This window comes from Scyliorhinus torazame, chromosome 1 (genome assembly GCF_047496885.1).
Source record: "Scyliorhinus torazame isolate Kashiwa2021f chromosome 1, sScyTor2.1, whole genome shotgun sequence".
Classification (NCBI taxonomy): Eukaryota; Metazoa; Chordata; class Chondrichthyes; order Carcharhiniformes; family Scyliorhinidae; genus Scyliorhinus; species Scyliorhinus torazame.
The window spans coordinates 290495161-290512266 of NC_092707.1; the positions used below are offsets into that span (position 1 = coordinate 290495161).

At 49.9% G+C, this 17106-nt stretch overlaps 1 protein-coding gene across 6 annotated transcripts in view; it reads right to left on the bottom strand.

Annotated features, from left to right (window-relative positions):
• The window catches only part of LOC140422364 (centriole, cilia and spindle-associated protein-like), a 91656-nt gene that overhangs the window by 32612 nt on the left and 41938 nt on the right, over positions 1 to 17106 (bottom strand). For 3 of the 6 annotated variants that reach the window (XM_072507412.1, XM_072507392.1, XM_072507405.1), the window contains exons 3-4: positions 16617 to 16707; positions 846 to 879 (exon numbers count right to left, since the gene is read on the bottom strand). In XM_072507412.1, coding sequence (XP_072363513.1) covers positions 846 to 879; positions 16617 to 16707 — 125 coding nt within the window. Of the gene's footprint in view, positions 1 to 72; positions 634 to 845; positions 880 to 7214; positions 7402 to 16616; positions 16708 to 17106 lie in introns of those variants that run through there. The other 3 variants (XM_072507421.1, XM_072507426.1, XM_072507430.1) reach the window with 3 other exon arrangements.

Genomic DNA, 17106 nt, shown 5'->3' on the forward strand with positions numbered 1-17106 from the left:
GTGTGATGGTTTTCAATTTTGATGTCATACCTTCAGGCATGACATCTTTTGTAAGTTTTGATGCAACAATCATTCTCTGGAGTTAAAATTTTAATTATATAGATTCATGCTTTTGGTGACACAAGAACAAATCATGTACAGTCAAACTTCTGAAAGCTGATCTGATTTAAAGATAGTTAATTAATGACAAACGGTTATTGATCGATAAGACCAGTTGTTGGTTCTAAACCACGTGTCTGATATGGCTCCTTGGATCTGCTATTTTCCAGTTGCTAAACACGAGGAAAATTCAATTAAGGTTTTTACAATTGGTCAGCTTCCTAAAACAATACTTTATGACAATGCTGCTTTATTATAAACGTTTCTACAATTGAAATAAGGAGTATGAACCATAAAGCGTTGATAGACCATTCAGTCAAAGTGCTGCTATTGCTGCTTTCCCTGAGGAGAACAAACATCTTCTTAAATACGCACAGAATGTTTCACACAGCTGCTTCACAGTGGATAATATGTTGGTGTATTTCACGCTGTGCACTTTGTGAAAGCTGCCCGTGAGCTCAGTGTAGTAGTGTATTTTTTAGTGGTGTATATTTTTTCCAAGAAGCTGCACCGACCCAGGCTAATTAGAACCTGCTGGATGAGATTAAGAAAAGGTGAAGGTCGGTCTGGAACTGGGCTGCATATTATCTCAGAGACACCATAAATAAAACTTTGGCTGCAATGAACTGTAGGAACAACAAACAATACAGCAACAACTTGCATTTAGACAGAATCTTTAACAGAGTAAATGTCCCAAGGCTTTTCACAAGGGCATGAGTCAGACAAAAATTGACAGCAATTTGTACCTGAAGAATTTTTTATTTTTCTTCTTTCTGCAACCTGCAAAAGGAAAAGTAGAAGATGGTTTAATAACTGTGAGTTCAGGATGCCAGAAAGCTTTGTGATTCCTCCTACACCGAGCTTCTAATCATAGTGAAGAGCTGGGGACTGTCATGATATTCAGATAAACAGATCATGGTGCAAACACACATACACACTGATGGACAGATCAACGGACCAATCAACACACACGCAACGTCACAGTCAATCACCAGTGAGAGCACACACACTATAAAACGGGGAACACCACAGTTCCTGCTGATTCCAGCAGGAGACAGCTCAGAGCACAGAGCTCACAGCATGCCACTCAGACATACACCATGTGCTGAGTGCCTCTCTGAGATAGTGTTAGGACTAGGTCCACAGGTTAACAGGTAAATTATGAACCAGTCATAAGTTTACAGATGTTGCTATTAAGAGTAATAAAACAGAGTTGTACCATCTACAACCGTGTTGGTTCGTCTGTATAGCGGAACACCCAACACGACAGAGACAAGAGGAAAACCATTACTGTAGTTCTTTTCCAAATAACACAGAGACCTGAATACCAGTCACCCACTGATGCTCTGATAGCCTGTGGCACACACCAATCCCAGGAGATCAATACTTAAACAACACTAACACAGGGTTACAGATTGTTTGGGCAATAGGTAGTAGGTCTAAATAAGGAATCTGGATCGATGCAGGCTTGGGGCCTGTTCCTGTGCTGTAATGTTCTTTGTTCTAACCCATCCATTACTATTTATTCATTCTCAGGGTCACCAGCACTTATGTTGGTCTGGCTAGTGATCTGATTGACTCGCTAGGCTACTACCGGCAGTTAAAAGTGAACACCGTTGGTCTGTGGGGGAGGGGAAGGGGGAAGCAAAGGGGAGAAAGGGTAAGGAAAGGTGGATAAGATGGGAGGGGGGGGGTAAATATATATAAAGAAAGCCAAGAAAGAAAGAAATGGTAGAAGACAGTTAAAATGAAATGGGATGGGATGAAAACAAATGGGTCGAGGTGGGGTAGAGCTAATCATCTGAAGTTGTTGAATTTGATGTTGGGACCAGAAGTCTGCAGCGTGCCTAACCGGAAGATGAGATGTTGCTCCTCCAGTTTGCGTTGAGCTTCACTGCAACATCCTGCATCCGCAGTAATTTGCTTTTATCCAGGAATCTATACTGGCTGGGCTGAATGGCCTGCCTAGGTGCTGTATTTCCTGTGTAATCCTCAGCTTCAAGTTTGACTCTCAATGTTGGCCAAGATACAGTCGTCAGCTCCCTTGGGAACTGGCAAAAAGGTTGTGTGGCGATGAACTGAATGTTGAGATTATGTGAAGCAAGAAAAAGTTGTAAAAAGTAAAGCAAATTGTATATTTCCTGATGGTAGTGAGAACATTTCCATCAGAATCTAAAATATGTTATTATTGTTAGAAATTAGCATTCTTGGAAGTTTCTGCATTTGTGTTCAAAGCACAGAAGCGGATTCCTCTTTGAAGTATAACAGACATCATTTTGCCATAAATGAATAGACCTGCCACAGGAATAACACTGGAAAAATGTTCCTCAGCACCAAAGACCACATGGGACCGCCTCTGTACTTTCTTGTCCATTCCAAAAGGTTGAATTCAGTCTAAAATTTAACAATCATATATATGTACATGTAAGCTAAATATAACTGAAGCAGAACATCACTAGCAAAAATAAAACTCAACTTATACAATTTAGCCTCCTTCTTCAAGAGGGTACACAGTTCTTGCTGGAAATGGTTGGAAGGAGTGAAAATGGGGGGGGGGGGTTGGGGTGGGGTGGAAGAGTCCATACTCAGAGAGGGAAGCCAGCCCCACATCATAGTGTGCTAAAGATGTTTTTGTGGACCCCTAATACTCATGGCTCCTGTTCGACAAGACATCCAGCTGATAATGGGGTGTGTACAAGGTCAAAAACATAAATGAGTCTAGTAATACTTAGAACATATTACACCGTATAACACAAATCCTGGAACTCCTTTCCCAACATTGCTGAGTGTGGACCGACACCACATGGATTGCAGTGGTTTAATAAGGCAGCTCCCACCACTTTCTCAAGGGGAGTTAGGGATATAGGCAATAGCTGCTGGCGTAGCCAGTGACACCCACATTCCATGAACCAATAAAAAAATAAGGCACCAGAAAAGTTAAATTATGGAAAGTCAGCAGGATTTAAGAGCAAATGGTGTTTAACAAACTTGCTGGAGGGAACAGAGAAGGTTGTTAAAGGCAATGCTGTTGACATGGATTTTTAAAAGGCGTTTGACACAGTGCCGCACAACAGACATGTGAGCAAAGTTGTGCACTCATGGAATAAAAGGGACAGTAGCAACATGGATATGAAATTAGCTGATTGACAGGAAACAAAAGTAGGCGTGAATGGTTGTTTTTTGGGTTGGAGGAAGGTTTGTAGGATGGTTACTCAGGGATAGGATCCCTGTTCTTTCTAATATTTAGAACATAGAACATACAGTTCAGAAGGAGGCCATTCAGCCCATCGAGTCTGCACTGAACCACTTAAGCCCTCACTTCCACCCTATCCCCGTAACCCAATAACCCCTCCTAACCTTTTTGGTCACTCAGGGTAATTTATCATGGCCAATCCACCTAACCTGCACGTCTTTGGAGTGTGGGAAGAAACCGGAGCACCTGGAGGAAACCCACCCAGACACGGGGAGAACGTCCAGACTCCGCACAGACAGTGACCCAGCAGGGAATCGAACCTGGCACCCTGGCGCTGTGAAGTCACAGTGCTATCCACTTGTGCAACGGTGCTGCCTGGTGAATATATTAATAACCTAGATCTTGGGGTATGTGACACAATTTCAAATTTGTGGATGATATGAAGAATTGTAAACCATGAGGAGGATAGTGTAGAACTTCAAAAGGACATAGACAAGTTGGTGGAATGGGTGGACAATTAGCAGATGAAAATTAATACACAGAAGTGTGAAGTGTTGCTTTTTTTTAGAAAGAACAGGGAAAGACAATGAGCGGCATTCAGCAGCCTCGTTGCGCCCAATTTGGTGTCAGACGAAGCCATTGAATCTAGTGAGAGGCCTGCAATGAGATTTGCGATGCTCAAAATAACTCGTAATATTCAATGGAATCTCATGGCGCATCGCAATCTGCACATGGCACTGTCAGGGTGCCATGCTGTCAGTGCCAAGGTGTCCAGGTGCCAGGTTGCCTGTGCCATGGGTCAGCCCCAGGGGGGCCTTGCGCATAAGAGGTGGGCTGAAGGGGGGCTCGAGGACCCGGAAGTGGTAGGTTGGGTAAAGTGGAGGGGGGTCCGGAGGCCAAAATGGGGGTGCAGAGGGGAGTCAAAATGGCAAAGTGCCGTTGAATAGCGGGCTTTTTCTTGGTGATGCTGGCGCCGAGAAACACCCCGCTAAACACGCCGTTCAGCGGACCTTTCCTTGAGTCTGCTGAATCGTGTCCAATATAAAATACAACTGTGGGCAGCATGGTGCCACAGTGGTTAGCATTGCTGCCTCACGGCGCCGAGGTCCCAGGTTCGATCCCGGCTCTGGGTCACTGTCAGTGTGGAGTTTGCACATTTTCCCCGTGTTTGCGTGGGTTTCGCCCCCACAGCCCAAAGATGTGCAGCGTAGGTGGATTGACCACGCTAAATTGCACCTTTTTTTAAAAATGTATTTATTCTCCATTTTCACATTTTCCTTCAAAATCTACACCCCTCCCACAAACAGTAAATGGTAACAAATACAAAATCAATCCCCTTAACAATACCAACGATCCCATCCTCCCACCACCCCAAACAACGGCCCACCTGTCAATATATGCATCCAATAAAACAAACCCTCCCACGGTGGCAACAAAAAACAAAGGAGAAAAAGAAAAAGGAGTCCGGGACAGCCCATGGTCACCATTGACCTATAGAGTCCACTCCCCCTCCCCCCGCTACACTCAACGCCATCCAACCTCTGAAAGAGTACCGTACATGATACCCAAGAGTTGTACACCCCCCCCCCCCCCCCCCGCCCAGTCTCCAACTCCTCCCGTCCACGGCCTCTTGTAAAACTCCTCCTCCCAACCTCGGTTCCTTCCCCCCAACTTTCCACCCCGGCTAGACCACTCGGACCCTGTGCTGCCAGGCTCCGATGGCCGCAGCCCCTCCCCCCACCTCACTCCCGTTCACTGGCCGGCTTAAACCGGCCAGCGTGGAGGCCCCCGCCCGGGTCCCTTTCCCCCTTGCCCGGCTCAAGGAAAGCCCAGAAATCCCCTAATAGCACACAAACCCCGCATATCCACCTACACCCAAAGAGCCCTCATTTCGAGTGAAAGTCCCATCACTTCCCTTGTCCAAATATATACAACATTGGCTCCTTTAGCCCCTACACCCGCAAAACAAAAAAGAAGAAAATACAGTCAGTCATGAGGTCACATCGGCACATGGCCATTTCTCAATTTCTCAGTTCTGCCACAGTCCTTCTGCCTTCGCAAACTCCTCCGCTGCTTCCGCCGTTCCAAAATAAAAGTCCCTGAGCTTGTAAGTCACCCTCAGCTTCGCTGGATATACATCCTTGCTAATGTACAGTGCCCTCTTCACCCGGTTGAAGGCAGCCCGCCTCCTCGCTAGCTCTACCGTAAAGTCCTGGTATACACGCATACCAGCTCCAGCCCACTGCACCACCCGCTTCTGCTTGGCCCAGCTCAGGACCTTCTCCTTCACACTACCTACGGAAGCACAGAGTCACTACCCTTGGCGGCTCACTCGCCATTGGTACAGGCCTCTACGACCAATGAGCCCGATCCAGTTCATATCGGGAGGGATCCTCCCCCTCCCCCAATAGTTTCGCCAGCATCACGGCAAAATACTCAATCGGCCTCGGTCCTTCAACTCCTTCGGACAGCCCCACAATCCTCAAATTCTGTCGCCTGGATCTGTTTTCCAGGTCTTCCATTTTTCCTCGCAGATCCTTGTTAATGTCCATCACCTTCCGCAACTCCTTCCCCATCGAGGCAAGTTGATCACCGTGCTGCAATAATGTCTCCTCCACTTCCTTCAGCGCCTCCCCTTGCTCTCGCACCTCCACCACTGCGCTCGCCACCGCCTTCGTCACCGGGGAAATCGTCTCCTCCACCAACGCATTCAAAACCTCTCTCATCTCCTTCCTCATTGTCTCCATGTATCTTGTAAACTGCCTTTCGAATTCCGCAGCCATCAGCTTAGTTATTTCTTCAGCCGTAAGCAATGCGGCCTCCACTGATGCTCCAGCCTCCATTTTCCTTGGTGACCCCACGGTGACCTTTCCACTCCCCGACGGACCTTCAGCTGTTTTCTTTACGGATGATTTTTTGCTTACCCTCGACATTTTTCTTCTTCTTCACTGTGCCTTCACTGTTTCTTCCTGCTTTTGCTGCCTCCGTGGACCCTGGGACCAGGCTTAAAGCCCTGAAAATGCCATTCCCGAATGGGAGCCCTCCATTGTGCAGCCGCCTCCTGCCCACCGTCACCGGAAGTCGCTAAATTGCACCTTAATTGGAAAAAATGAATTGGGTACTCTAAATTTACAATAAAATAAAATACAACTGTAACGGGGGTCCATGAGCAGAAGGTCCTGTGTTGAAATATGCATAAATCATTCCAGGCGGCAGGACTTGTTGAAATAGTGGTTAATAAAGTATACATCATCCTGGCCATTATCAATAGGTGCACAGAATGTACAGTATGCAGACACACAAAGGTTACATGTATAATATACTGGTTCAACCTCAACTGGAGTATTGTGTTCAATTCTGGGCACCACACTTTAGGAAGGATGTGAAGACATTCAAGAGAGTGCAGGGAAGATTCACGGCAATGGTTCCATGGATGAGGAACGTCACTTAGGGAGAAAGATTGGAGACGTTGGGGCTGTTCTCCTTGGAGAAAGGAAGGTTGAGAGGAGCTTTGGTTGCGGTATTGAAAAATAATGAGGGGTCTGGACAGAGTAGATCGGAAAAAACTGTTCCCGCTTGTGGAAAGATTGAGAACAAGAGGATACAGGTTTAAGGTAATTGGTAAAAGAGGAAATGGCAACATGAGGAAAACCTTTTCACACAAGTGGTTCGGATCAGGAATGCGTTGCCTGAGTGTGTAGTGGGGGCAGGGTTAACTGAGCCTTTCAAAAGGGAAGTGCATTATTATCAGAAAAGGAAGAATTTGCAGGACTATGGGGAAAAGACAGGAGAGTGGCTCTAGATGAAATGCTCCTTCAGAGGGCCATCCCAGGCACGGTGTTCTTTGCTGTAACCATTGAATGGTAATGCAAACATCTTCCCGATTCACCCTGTGAAGAAGCTGTGCTTTTATTGCACTTACCCTTATCTGGTGTGACATCAGGGGTGCTGTGGTTTTGCACTCGCTCAAACAATTCTTTCTGTGGACTCTCCTTTAGGCTTACTGCAATTTTATTTTTCTTCATATGCTTCCTTTTTGTAGTCAGGCCTGGTATGAAGACATTGCTGGTTTCTTCTTCGATCATTAGACCCTTTGGCTCTGGAACACTCTGATAATGTTTGAGACAAGGTATGCAGCATCATTTCACTCTGGAAAGTATTTTTCATTGTAAAAATGTTCACCATCCAACAAGAACATAAACCTCATTTCTTGCAATTTATTTAAGTTGTTCCAGGGTGAACTAAATATGTTACAGCTTTTACTTAGATATTTGTATATATACATCAAACACAACCAAAAAGAGAGTGTTGTACCCTCAATAACGATGCTTAGAGAGTAAACGGTAAAGAAGGCTTTAATAAGCTAAGAACTAGCCTGGTGCCGAGATGGGTGCTTACTGGGTGCCGCCCACAAGGTGGCCCCTCATATACGACTCCCAGGTGGGCGGAGCCGGAGGACGAGTCCCCCAGGGTTCCAAGCCCGGTCTTAAAGGGGCCATCACCTTATATGATGATAAGGGTACAGTAATACAGTAACCGTTCATCATATTCACCCCTTGTTTTTAAAAAAAGTCCGGCGGGGTGAAGTGCCATCATAAGTCCATTTGTATCGATGGCCTGATCGTCCTTATCGACCTCCTCAGCTCGGGTGGTGGTGCGGCAGTCCCGGGCGTCTTAGTTGAGGGTATGTCCGGGAGCACGGTGGTCGGAGCCTTGGTCCAGGTCAGGGTAGGGGATTGGGGCGCAGGGGGGATAGTTGGGGCTGGGGCCGGCGCTGGTACCGGCGCCGGCGAGGTGTGTAGAGGGGGGGTGAATGGGGGCGCGCACGGTAGATGCCCACCAACGGGGAGTGGGGCCGGGAGCGGGGTTGTAGTAGTGGGTGCCGGATCCTGCAGGGGAGCTGCAAGGGAGTCTGTAGTGGGGGAACCAGTGGGTGCCAGATCCCGGAGGGAAACCGTATCTTGCCTGCCGTCGGGGTACTTGACGTAGGCGTAATTGGGGTTTGCGTGTAGTAATCGGACCTTCTCAACCAGGGGGTCCGTTTTATGGCTCCTCGCGTACCTTCGGAGAAGAACAGGTCCCGGAGCCGTCAGCCAAGGTGGAAGCGAGACTCCGGAGGTAGACTTCCTGGGGAAGACAAACAATCGGTTGTGAGGGGTCTCATTTGTGGCCGTGCAGAGGAGCGACCTAATGGAGTGTAGGGCGTGTGGTAGGAACTCCTGCCAGCGGGTGGTTGGGAGACTCCTCGACCGTAGGGCCAGAAGGACAGCCTTCCACACTGACGGGTTCTCCCTCTCCACCTGCCCGTTTCCCCGTGGGTTATAACTGGTCGTTCTGCTCGAGGCGATGCCTTTGCTGAGCAGATACTGACGCAGTTCATCACTCATGAACGATGTACCCTGGCCGCTGCGGATATAAGCGGGGAAACCGAATAGGGTGAAGATGCTGTGCAGTGCCTTTATCACGGTGGGAGAGGTCATGTCGGGGCAGGGAATCACAAATGGGAAGCGGGAGAACTCGTCGATAATGGTGAGGAAGTAGGCATTGCGGTTGGTGGACGGGAGGGGGCCCTTGAAGTCCACGCTTAGTCGCTCAAAGGGCCCCGAGGCCTTCACGAGCCGAGCCTTGTCTGGCCGGTAGAAGTGCGGTTTGCACTCCACACAGACCTGGCAGGCCCTGGTCATGGCCTTGACCTCCTTGGTTGAGTAAGGTAGGTTGCAGGACTTGATAAAGTGGGCGAGCTGGGTTACCCCGGGTGGCAGAGGTAATTGTGGATGGCTTGCAGGTGGTTCTCCTGCGCGTTGGCGCACATGCCACGGGACAGGGCATCTGGGAGCTCGTTGAGCTCCCCTGGTCGATACTTGATATCGTACGTATAGGTGGAGAGTTCGATCCTCCACCTCAAAATGTTATCGTTTTTTATTTTGCCCCGTTGTGCGTTATCGACCATAAAGGTGACCGACCGTTGGTCGGTGACGAGGGTGAACCTCCTACCAGCTAGGTCGTGCCTCCAGTGCCGTACAGCCTCCACAATGGCTTGTGCCTCTTTCTCGACTGCAGAGTGCCGAATCTCAGAGGCGGTGAGGGTCCGGGAGAAGAACGCTACTGGTCTGCCTGCCTGATTGAGGGTAGCAGCCAGGGCGATGTCTGACGCATCGCTCTCTACCTGGAAGGGGATAGTTTTGACCACCGCGCGCATAGCGGCCTTGGTGATATCGTCCTTGATGCGGTTGAAGGCCAGTAGAGCCTCAGCTGACGGGGGAAATATCGTGGTCTTTATGAGTGGGCAGGCTTTGTCCGCATATTGGGGGACCCACTGGGCGTAATAGGAGAAGAGCCCCAAGCACCGTTTGAGGGCCTTGAGGCTGCGGGGAAGGGGGAGTTCCTTTAGGGGGCGCATGCGGTCGGGGTCGGGCCGTAGGACCCCGTTTTCCACGACATAGCCGAAGATGGCTAGCCGGGTTGTGTGGAAAATGCATTTTTCCTCGTTATAAGTCAGGTTGAGGGCTCGGGCGGTCTGGAGGAACTTTGAGGTTTGCGTCATGATCCTGCTGGTCATGGCCGCAGATGGTGACATTGTCCAAGTACGGGTATGTAGCCCGCAAACCGTACTGGTCCACCATTTGGTCCAACACCCTTTGGAAGACGGAGACCCCATTTGTGGCGCCGAAGGGGCCCCTGAGGAAGTGGAAGAGCCGGCCGGCTGCTTCGAAGCGGTATAGGGGCGGTCTTTCGGTCGGATAGGGAGCTGGTGGTAGGCGCAGTATTGGGCGATCCGATTTACCATTTCTGCTATGCGAGGAAGGGGCTATAATTCACGACCATCTGTTTCTTATCCCCGGACCGCGCTACCACCACTTGTGCTCTCCAGAGGCTGTTGCTAGCCTCGATGACCTCCTCTCCCAGTAAACGCTGGACCTCTGACTTGATAAAAGTCATGTCTTGGGCACTGTACTGCCGGCTCCTGGTGGTGACGGGCTTACAGTCGGGAGTGAGGTTCGCGAATAGAGAGGGGGGGGCGACTTTCAGTGTCGCAAGGCTGCATACCGTGAGGGGGGGCAAGGGTCCGCCGAACTTCAGTGTCAGGCTTCGGTGGCTGCACTGAAAATCCAGTCCGAGCAGTAGGGGGGCGCAGAGGTGGGGGAGGATATAAAGTTTGAAACGGGTGTATTCGGCGCCCTGAATCAAGAGATCCGCAATACAATACCCCGTGATTTGTACCGAGTGGGACCCGGATGCGAGGGTTATGGTTTGGGACGCGGGATGGGTGCGCAAGGAGCAGCGCCTTACCATTTCTGGATGAATAAAGCTCTCCGTGCGCCCGGAGTCGAAGAGGCATGCAGTGTCGCGCTCGTTGATCTGGACCTTCATCATCGAGTTCTGCAGATGTTTTGGCCGAGTTTGGTCGAGGGTGATCGCTCCCAATTGCGGGTAGTCCGAGTCCTCAGCCGAGTCGGACTCATAAAATGGCCACCGCCGTCGGCCGCACGTGTCGGGTCGAGAAGATGGCCACCGACAAGATGGCCGCTCCCATGATTCGCACGAGGCGGATGACGCGTCAGAAGGGGGCGTGTCGGGTCGATGCGTAGCCGCATTGCGAGGCCTGCGGGCCTGAGATCCTGATTTTCGGGCTGGCTGTTCTTTGTTTTTCTGGCCCCTGGGCCTGGCCAGGCAGGCCCTCGCAAAATGCCCCTTCTTCCCGCAGTTGCTGCAGATAGCGGACGGAGCGGGCTGGGCTGCGTGGGCGTGGATGCTGGGCCTGCCCGCAGAAGTAGCACGGTGTGCCCCCAGGATGAGCGGGTCGCCGCGCGGTGCAGGCCCGTAACGTGGCTGAGTCTAAGGAAGTCCGAGGTGGGCTCATAGAGTCTGTGGGGTACGTGCCCAAATTATGTCGGGCCACCTCCAGCGAGGAGGCAAACGTTAGCGTGTCCTGGAGATCTTTTGCCCCGTTTTCGAGTAGCCACTGCCGGATGTAGGTCGGGCGGATGCCGGACACAAATGCGTCTCTGATGTGCAGGTTCATATGGGTTTCCCCTGTCACATCCTGATGGTCACAGTCCCTGGCAAGCGCGGTGAGTTTTCAACGAATTCGTCTAGCGATTCCCCCGAGCGCTGCCGGCAGGTAGAGAGCAGGTGCCTGGCATGTACCTCGTTGATGGGTTTGACGAACCGCTTGCGGAGTAACTCAACCGCCTCTTCATAAGTAGTCGCCTTTTCGAGCGTGGCGGAAATTCTGTGACTCACCCAGGCGTGGAGTAGGCGCAGCTTGCGTGGCCCAAGATGGGAGTCTCTGAGGAGTCCAGGTAGGCCTCGAAGCATCGGAGCCAGTATTTAAAAATTTATTTTGCCTCCGGTGTCCGTGCTTCCAGGTTGAGCTTCTCTGGCTTTAGGCCTGCGTCCATCCTGATGTAGTTTAGCTTATTAAATTGTTGTACCCTCAATAACGACGCTTAGAGAGTAAACGGTAAAGAAGGTTTTAATAAGCTAAGAACTAGCCTGGTGCCAAGACGGGTGCTAACTGAGTGCCGCCCACAAGGCGGCCCCTTATATATGACTCCCAGGTGGGCGGAGCCGGAGGTGGAGTCCCCCAGGGTTCCAAGCCCGGTCTTAAAGGTGCCATCATCTTACATGATGATAAGGGTACAGTAATAAAATAACCTTTCATCACAGAGAGCAAACAGGAATTCACATGGCAAATAAATATCTAACACTCCACTGTCCACCCTCCCTGCCGCTAGTCTCCCCCCTCCTACCTCCTTTTTGTTTTAGCCTCGCCGCCGCCGCCCCCCCCTCTCAATTCTTAACTATTCTTGAAGTAAACGATTTCCATCCCCTCTCAACTTGATCAAGGCAAACTTGATCTTTTCCAACCTGAGGAATTCCGCGAGGTCGCTTACCCATACCCCCGGCTTCTGGGGCCCCGAATCTCTCCATCCCAGCAAAAACCGTCTCCGGGCTACCAGGCAGGCAAAGGTCAGTACATTGGCCTCTCTCGCCCCCTGGACTCCCGGGTCTTCCGACACTCCAAAGATTGCCACTTCTGGACTCGGGACTGCCTCTTCTTCCTCACTATTAACCACCCTGCCAATCTTTGTGTCATCTGCAAACTTGCTTATCATTCCCTCCACATTGTCATCTCTATCAATTATACCTATCACTAACAATAATTAAATCCAACTTGCCACATTACCCTGGATCCCATGTGTTTTTACCTTCTTTATCAGTCACCCATGTGGGACCTTGTCAAAGACTTTGATGAAATCCATATAAGCTACATCAACTGCACTACCCTCATCTACACACCCAATTACCTTCTCAAAAAACTCAATCAAATCTGTTAGGCATGACCTCCCTCTGACAAAGACATGCTGACTGTCTCTGATCAAACCTTGCCTCTCCAAGTGGAGATTGATTCTGTCCTTCAAAACTTTCTCCCAATCGTTCCCCGACCACTAATGTGAGACTCACTGGTCTGTAATTTCCAGGTTTATTCTTAGTATCCTTCTTAAAAAGTGGAACCACATCAGCTGTCCTCCGATCCTCTGGTCCCTCTCCTGTGGCCAGCGTGGAATTTAAAAATTGGGGCAGAGCCCCTGTAGTTTCCTCCCTTGCCTTCCACAGCAGCTCGAGATACAACTCGCCCGAACCTGGGGATTTGTCCACTTTTAAGTCCGTCAGAACCAACAATACCTCTTCACGCCCTCTGTCAAACTGTTCAAGAATCTCACAGTCCCTCTCCCCAAATTCTGTACCCACAGCCTCCTTCGCATGAGTGAAGGCAAATGTGAAGTACTCATTTAACAACCTACCAATGACCTCCGGCTCCATGCACAGATTACCCCCTTGGTCCTTAATGGGCCATACTCTTTTCCTAGTTATCCACTTCCCCTTAATATACAGAGAATATCTTGGGATTCTCCCTAATTTTACCCACCAATGCTTTTTCATACCTCCTCTTTGCTCTCCTAATTGCTTTCTTAAGTTCCTCACTGCATTTTCTATACTCCACTAAGGCCTCCGCTGATTTGCTCTCTTAGTGCCTGTGAAACGCCACTCTCTTCTTTCTTATTCAGTCCTGAATGGTCCTCAACATCCAAGGTTCTCTGGGCTTGTTGTTCCAACATTTCACCCTAAAGGGAACATGTTGGGCCTGTACTCTCCTCATTTCCTTTTTGAACGCTCCCCCAGTGTTCTGCTGTAGATTTTGCTCGGTCAATCTCCTCGAACTCCTTCCCTAACAGCATTGTGGGTGTATGTACATCACATGGACTGCAGTGAAGAACTTCAAGAAGGCAGATTGGGAAAGTGAAGGACACAGGTGGGAATGCGGTCTTGGACCTGGCGGGGGTGAACGGAGTGTTTAGAGATTTCTATAGTAAGCTATACGAGACAAAACCCCCAGCGGGGTGGAGGGAATGAGGCGATTTCTGGAGAGGTTGCAGTTCCCGAAGGTGGGTAAGAGCTGGTGGGGGCCCCAATTAAGCTGGTAGAAGTAGTAGAGGGGCTGGAGGCGATGCAATTGGGTAAGGCCCCGGGACCGGATGGGTACCAAGTGGAATTCTACAAGAGGTTCTAAGCGGTATTGGGACCGCTGTTGGTAAGGACTTTCAATGAGGCAAAGGAGCTGGAGAGATGAAGCGAGATGAAGACACGGGACAATGTGGGTCATATAGACCGATTTCCCTGATAAATGTAGATGTCAAACTATTGGCAAAGATCTTGGCATCGAGGACTGTGTGCCAAGGGCAACAGGGGAGGACCAAACGGGGTTCGTGAAGGGGAGGCATTTGGCGGCCAACATCAGGATGTTCACTTAATGTGATCATGATGCCTCCAGAGAGATGCGAGGTAGAGGTGGTGGTGGCCATGGATGCAGAGAAGGCCATTGATCGAGTGTAGTGGGAATACCTATAGGAGGTCCTGGGGCGGTTTGGCTTTGGGCAGGGCTTTGTGGACTGGGTCCGGTTGTTGTATTCGGCACCAGTGGCGAGTGTGCGGATGAACCGGGTGAGATCAGGTTATACCGGGGGACGAGGCAGGGATGCCCACTTTTCCCACTGCTGTTTGCCCTGGCTATAGAGCCATTGGCAATGACACTGAGAGCGTTGAGGGTCAGGCAGGGGATAGTACAGGGGAGGGGTGTGGAGCACAGGGTCTCGCTTTGTGCAGACGATTTACTTTTATATATTTCAGACCCACTGGGGGGATTGGAGGGATTATGGGGATATTAGAGGAATTTGGTTTGTTCTCGGGGTATAAATTGAATTAGGTCAAGAGCGAGGTCTTTGCAATTCAGGCGAGGGGGCAGGAGAGGCGATTGGGTGAGATGCCATTTATGAATTATTATTGGGCGGCGAATATAACAATGGTCAGGAAGTGGGTAGTGGGGGAGGGGTCGGTTTGTAGGGGTGGAGGCAGCATCATGTAAAGACACGAGTTTGGGGCACTGTTAACAGCACCTTTGCCTTTCTCGACGGCCTGGTACTCCACAAGCCCAGTAGTAGTGGCAGCCCTCAGGGTGTGGGAACAGTGGAGACAATACATGGGGCTCGATGGGGTGTCGGTATGAGCACCGATATGCGGTAACCACCGGTTCGCTCCGGGGGGCTTGATGGGAGGTTCCGGAGGTGGCAGCAGGCGGGGATCGAGAGATTTGGAGATATTTTTATTGATGAGGGCTTCCCGAGCTTGGAGGAGTTGGAGGAGGAGTTTGTGTTGCCGGGTGGGAATGGGTTCCAGTATCTGTACGTGAGGGATTTTGTGAGGAGGCAGGTTTCGAACCCTCCCGCACCTGCCGCACCAGGGGGATAAGGTGGTGTCGAGAACAGGTGTAGGAGAGAGGAAGGTTTCAGAGATCTATAAGGAACTGATGGAGTGGGAGGGAGCCCTGATAGAGGAGGTGAAGTGAAAGTGGGAAGAAGAGTTGGGTGAGGAGTTGGAGGCCGGATTATGGGAGGAGGCCCTAAGATGGCCAATGCATCCTCGTTCTATGCCAGGCTCAGTCTGATACAATTTAAGGTGGTCCACAGGGCACACATGATGGTGGCCCGGATGAGCAAGTTCTTCAAGGGGGTTGAGGATAGGTGTGGGCGCTCTGCGGGGGGAGCCTGCAAACCATGTCCATATGTTTTAGGCATGTCCGAGGCCAAGGGGTTTCTGGCAGGGGTTTGCTGGCGTCACGTCAGAGGTATTAAAGGTGAGGGTGGTGCCGAGTCCAGAGGTGGTGAACTTTGGTATGTCGGTAGACTCAGGAGTCCAGGCGGTGAGAGAAGCTCATGTCCTGGCCTTTGCCTCCCTGGTGACCCGGAGACGGATCTTACTAGGGTGGAGGGACTCGGAGCCCCCAAAGTCGGGGGTATGGGTTAGCGACATGGCAGGGTTTCTTAGACTCGAGAAAATTAAACTTGCCTTGAGGGGATCGCTGCAGGGGTTTGCTCAGAGGTGGCAGCCATTCATCAACTTCTTCTAGAAGAATTAAGCTGTCAGCAGGGGGGAGGGGGAGGTAGAGGAGGCATGGGGGGGGGGGGGGCGAGTAAGGGCAGGAGATCCAGTGGAAATGGGGCTGGGGAAGGTGGTCCTGTTTGTGTAAGCCATGTTGGATGGGGTTTGTTACTGGAGGTGTGTGTTAGTTATATTGTTTTGTTTTTGTTGCAACCTGATGTTTTAAATTGTTAAAATTATAAATGCCTTAATAAAATATTTAAAAAAAAGAAGATAATGGCTGTTAAAACCCTATTGTCAGAGGCCAAATGGAAATCTCCAGTGGGTCTTTGGGCCCCCGAGGCATCAGGGATTGACCAGCTGCCTGCGAGCATCCTTCCAGTGGCAGACCTGGGAGGTCAACATTTCAAGCAGACCCTGAGACCCTCCTCACCTGCTTAATCTCCGTTGTGGCCACAGGACACCCTCTGGAGGAAGTCCCTTCACAATAATGGTCTGGCTGCTAAGGCCATTTTTTAGTTTAAACTTCTTAAAAGTTGCAGGAAGGCACCTCACTCTCTCTCTTACTGGAATAGCTGGCTGCACCTCTTTCCCAATTAGACAACCACCTTCTGGCCCTAAAGCTCTGAAGCCCTTTGCCATCCTTATTTAGATGACAGGTGCCCTCCAGACACTCGCTGGCAAATTCATGGAAAACCACTGCCCCGGTGACTGTTTCCCAAACAGTGCGGTGTGGACCCTGATGTTTGGCTCCCTATCCAAAATCCTGCCTCATGTATAGTAACAGTTGTTTAATCATTTATAACAATTTTGAGGTGATTTGGAAAAAATACAAACATAGCGATTTTTCAGCAGATTTTGATAGAAGAGCAGTAATAATCACCTGGGTTAGTGCAAGAGTCTCATTGTAAACAGGCTGGAATGGGTCATTAATTACATCGTCCTCCACTTGAGAGTCCCCGTTTCTCTGCTTCCTTTTGAATAAGCACATCAAATATTTAGTTTGTGAGCAATATGTAACTAGTAATCCCGATGCATGCATGAATACCCAATAAATCTGCTACTAACTCAACTAAATATTCTCTACTTCACCAGAAAGGGCAATACGTTACATTCAGCTTGAAGCTCAGATAACATTCTAGCTAGTTTGAGCTAGTCACTGATTCCATGTGCAACAAAAATTTGTCCCTCTCATGATCAGTTTACGATAAACCTACTTTACATTGATAGAAGGGGAGAGGTAAGGGGTTATGAGTGGTGGGGGGGGGGGGGGGGAGTGGAGGAGTGGGGAGGAAGAAGGAGGGAGAGGGGAGCAGAGGCACAATTTACATCCGTATAATCTCACTTTCCAACTGTTGTTGTGTTAGTGGGGA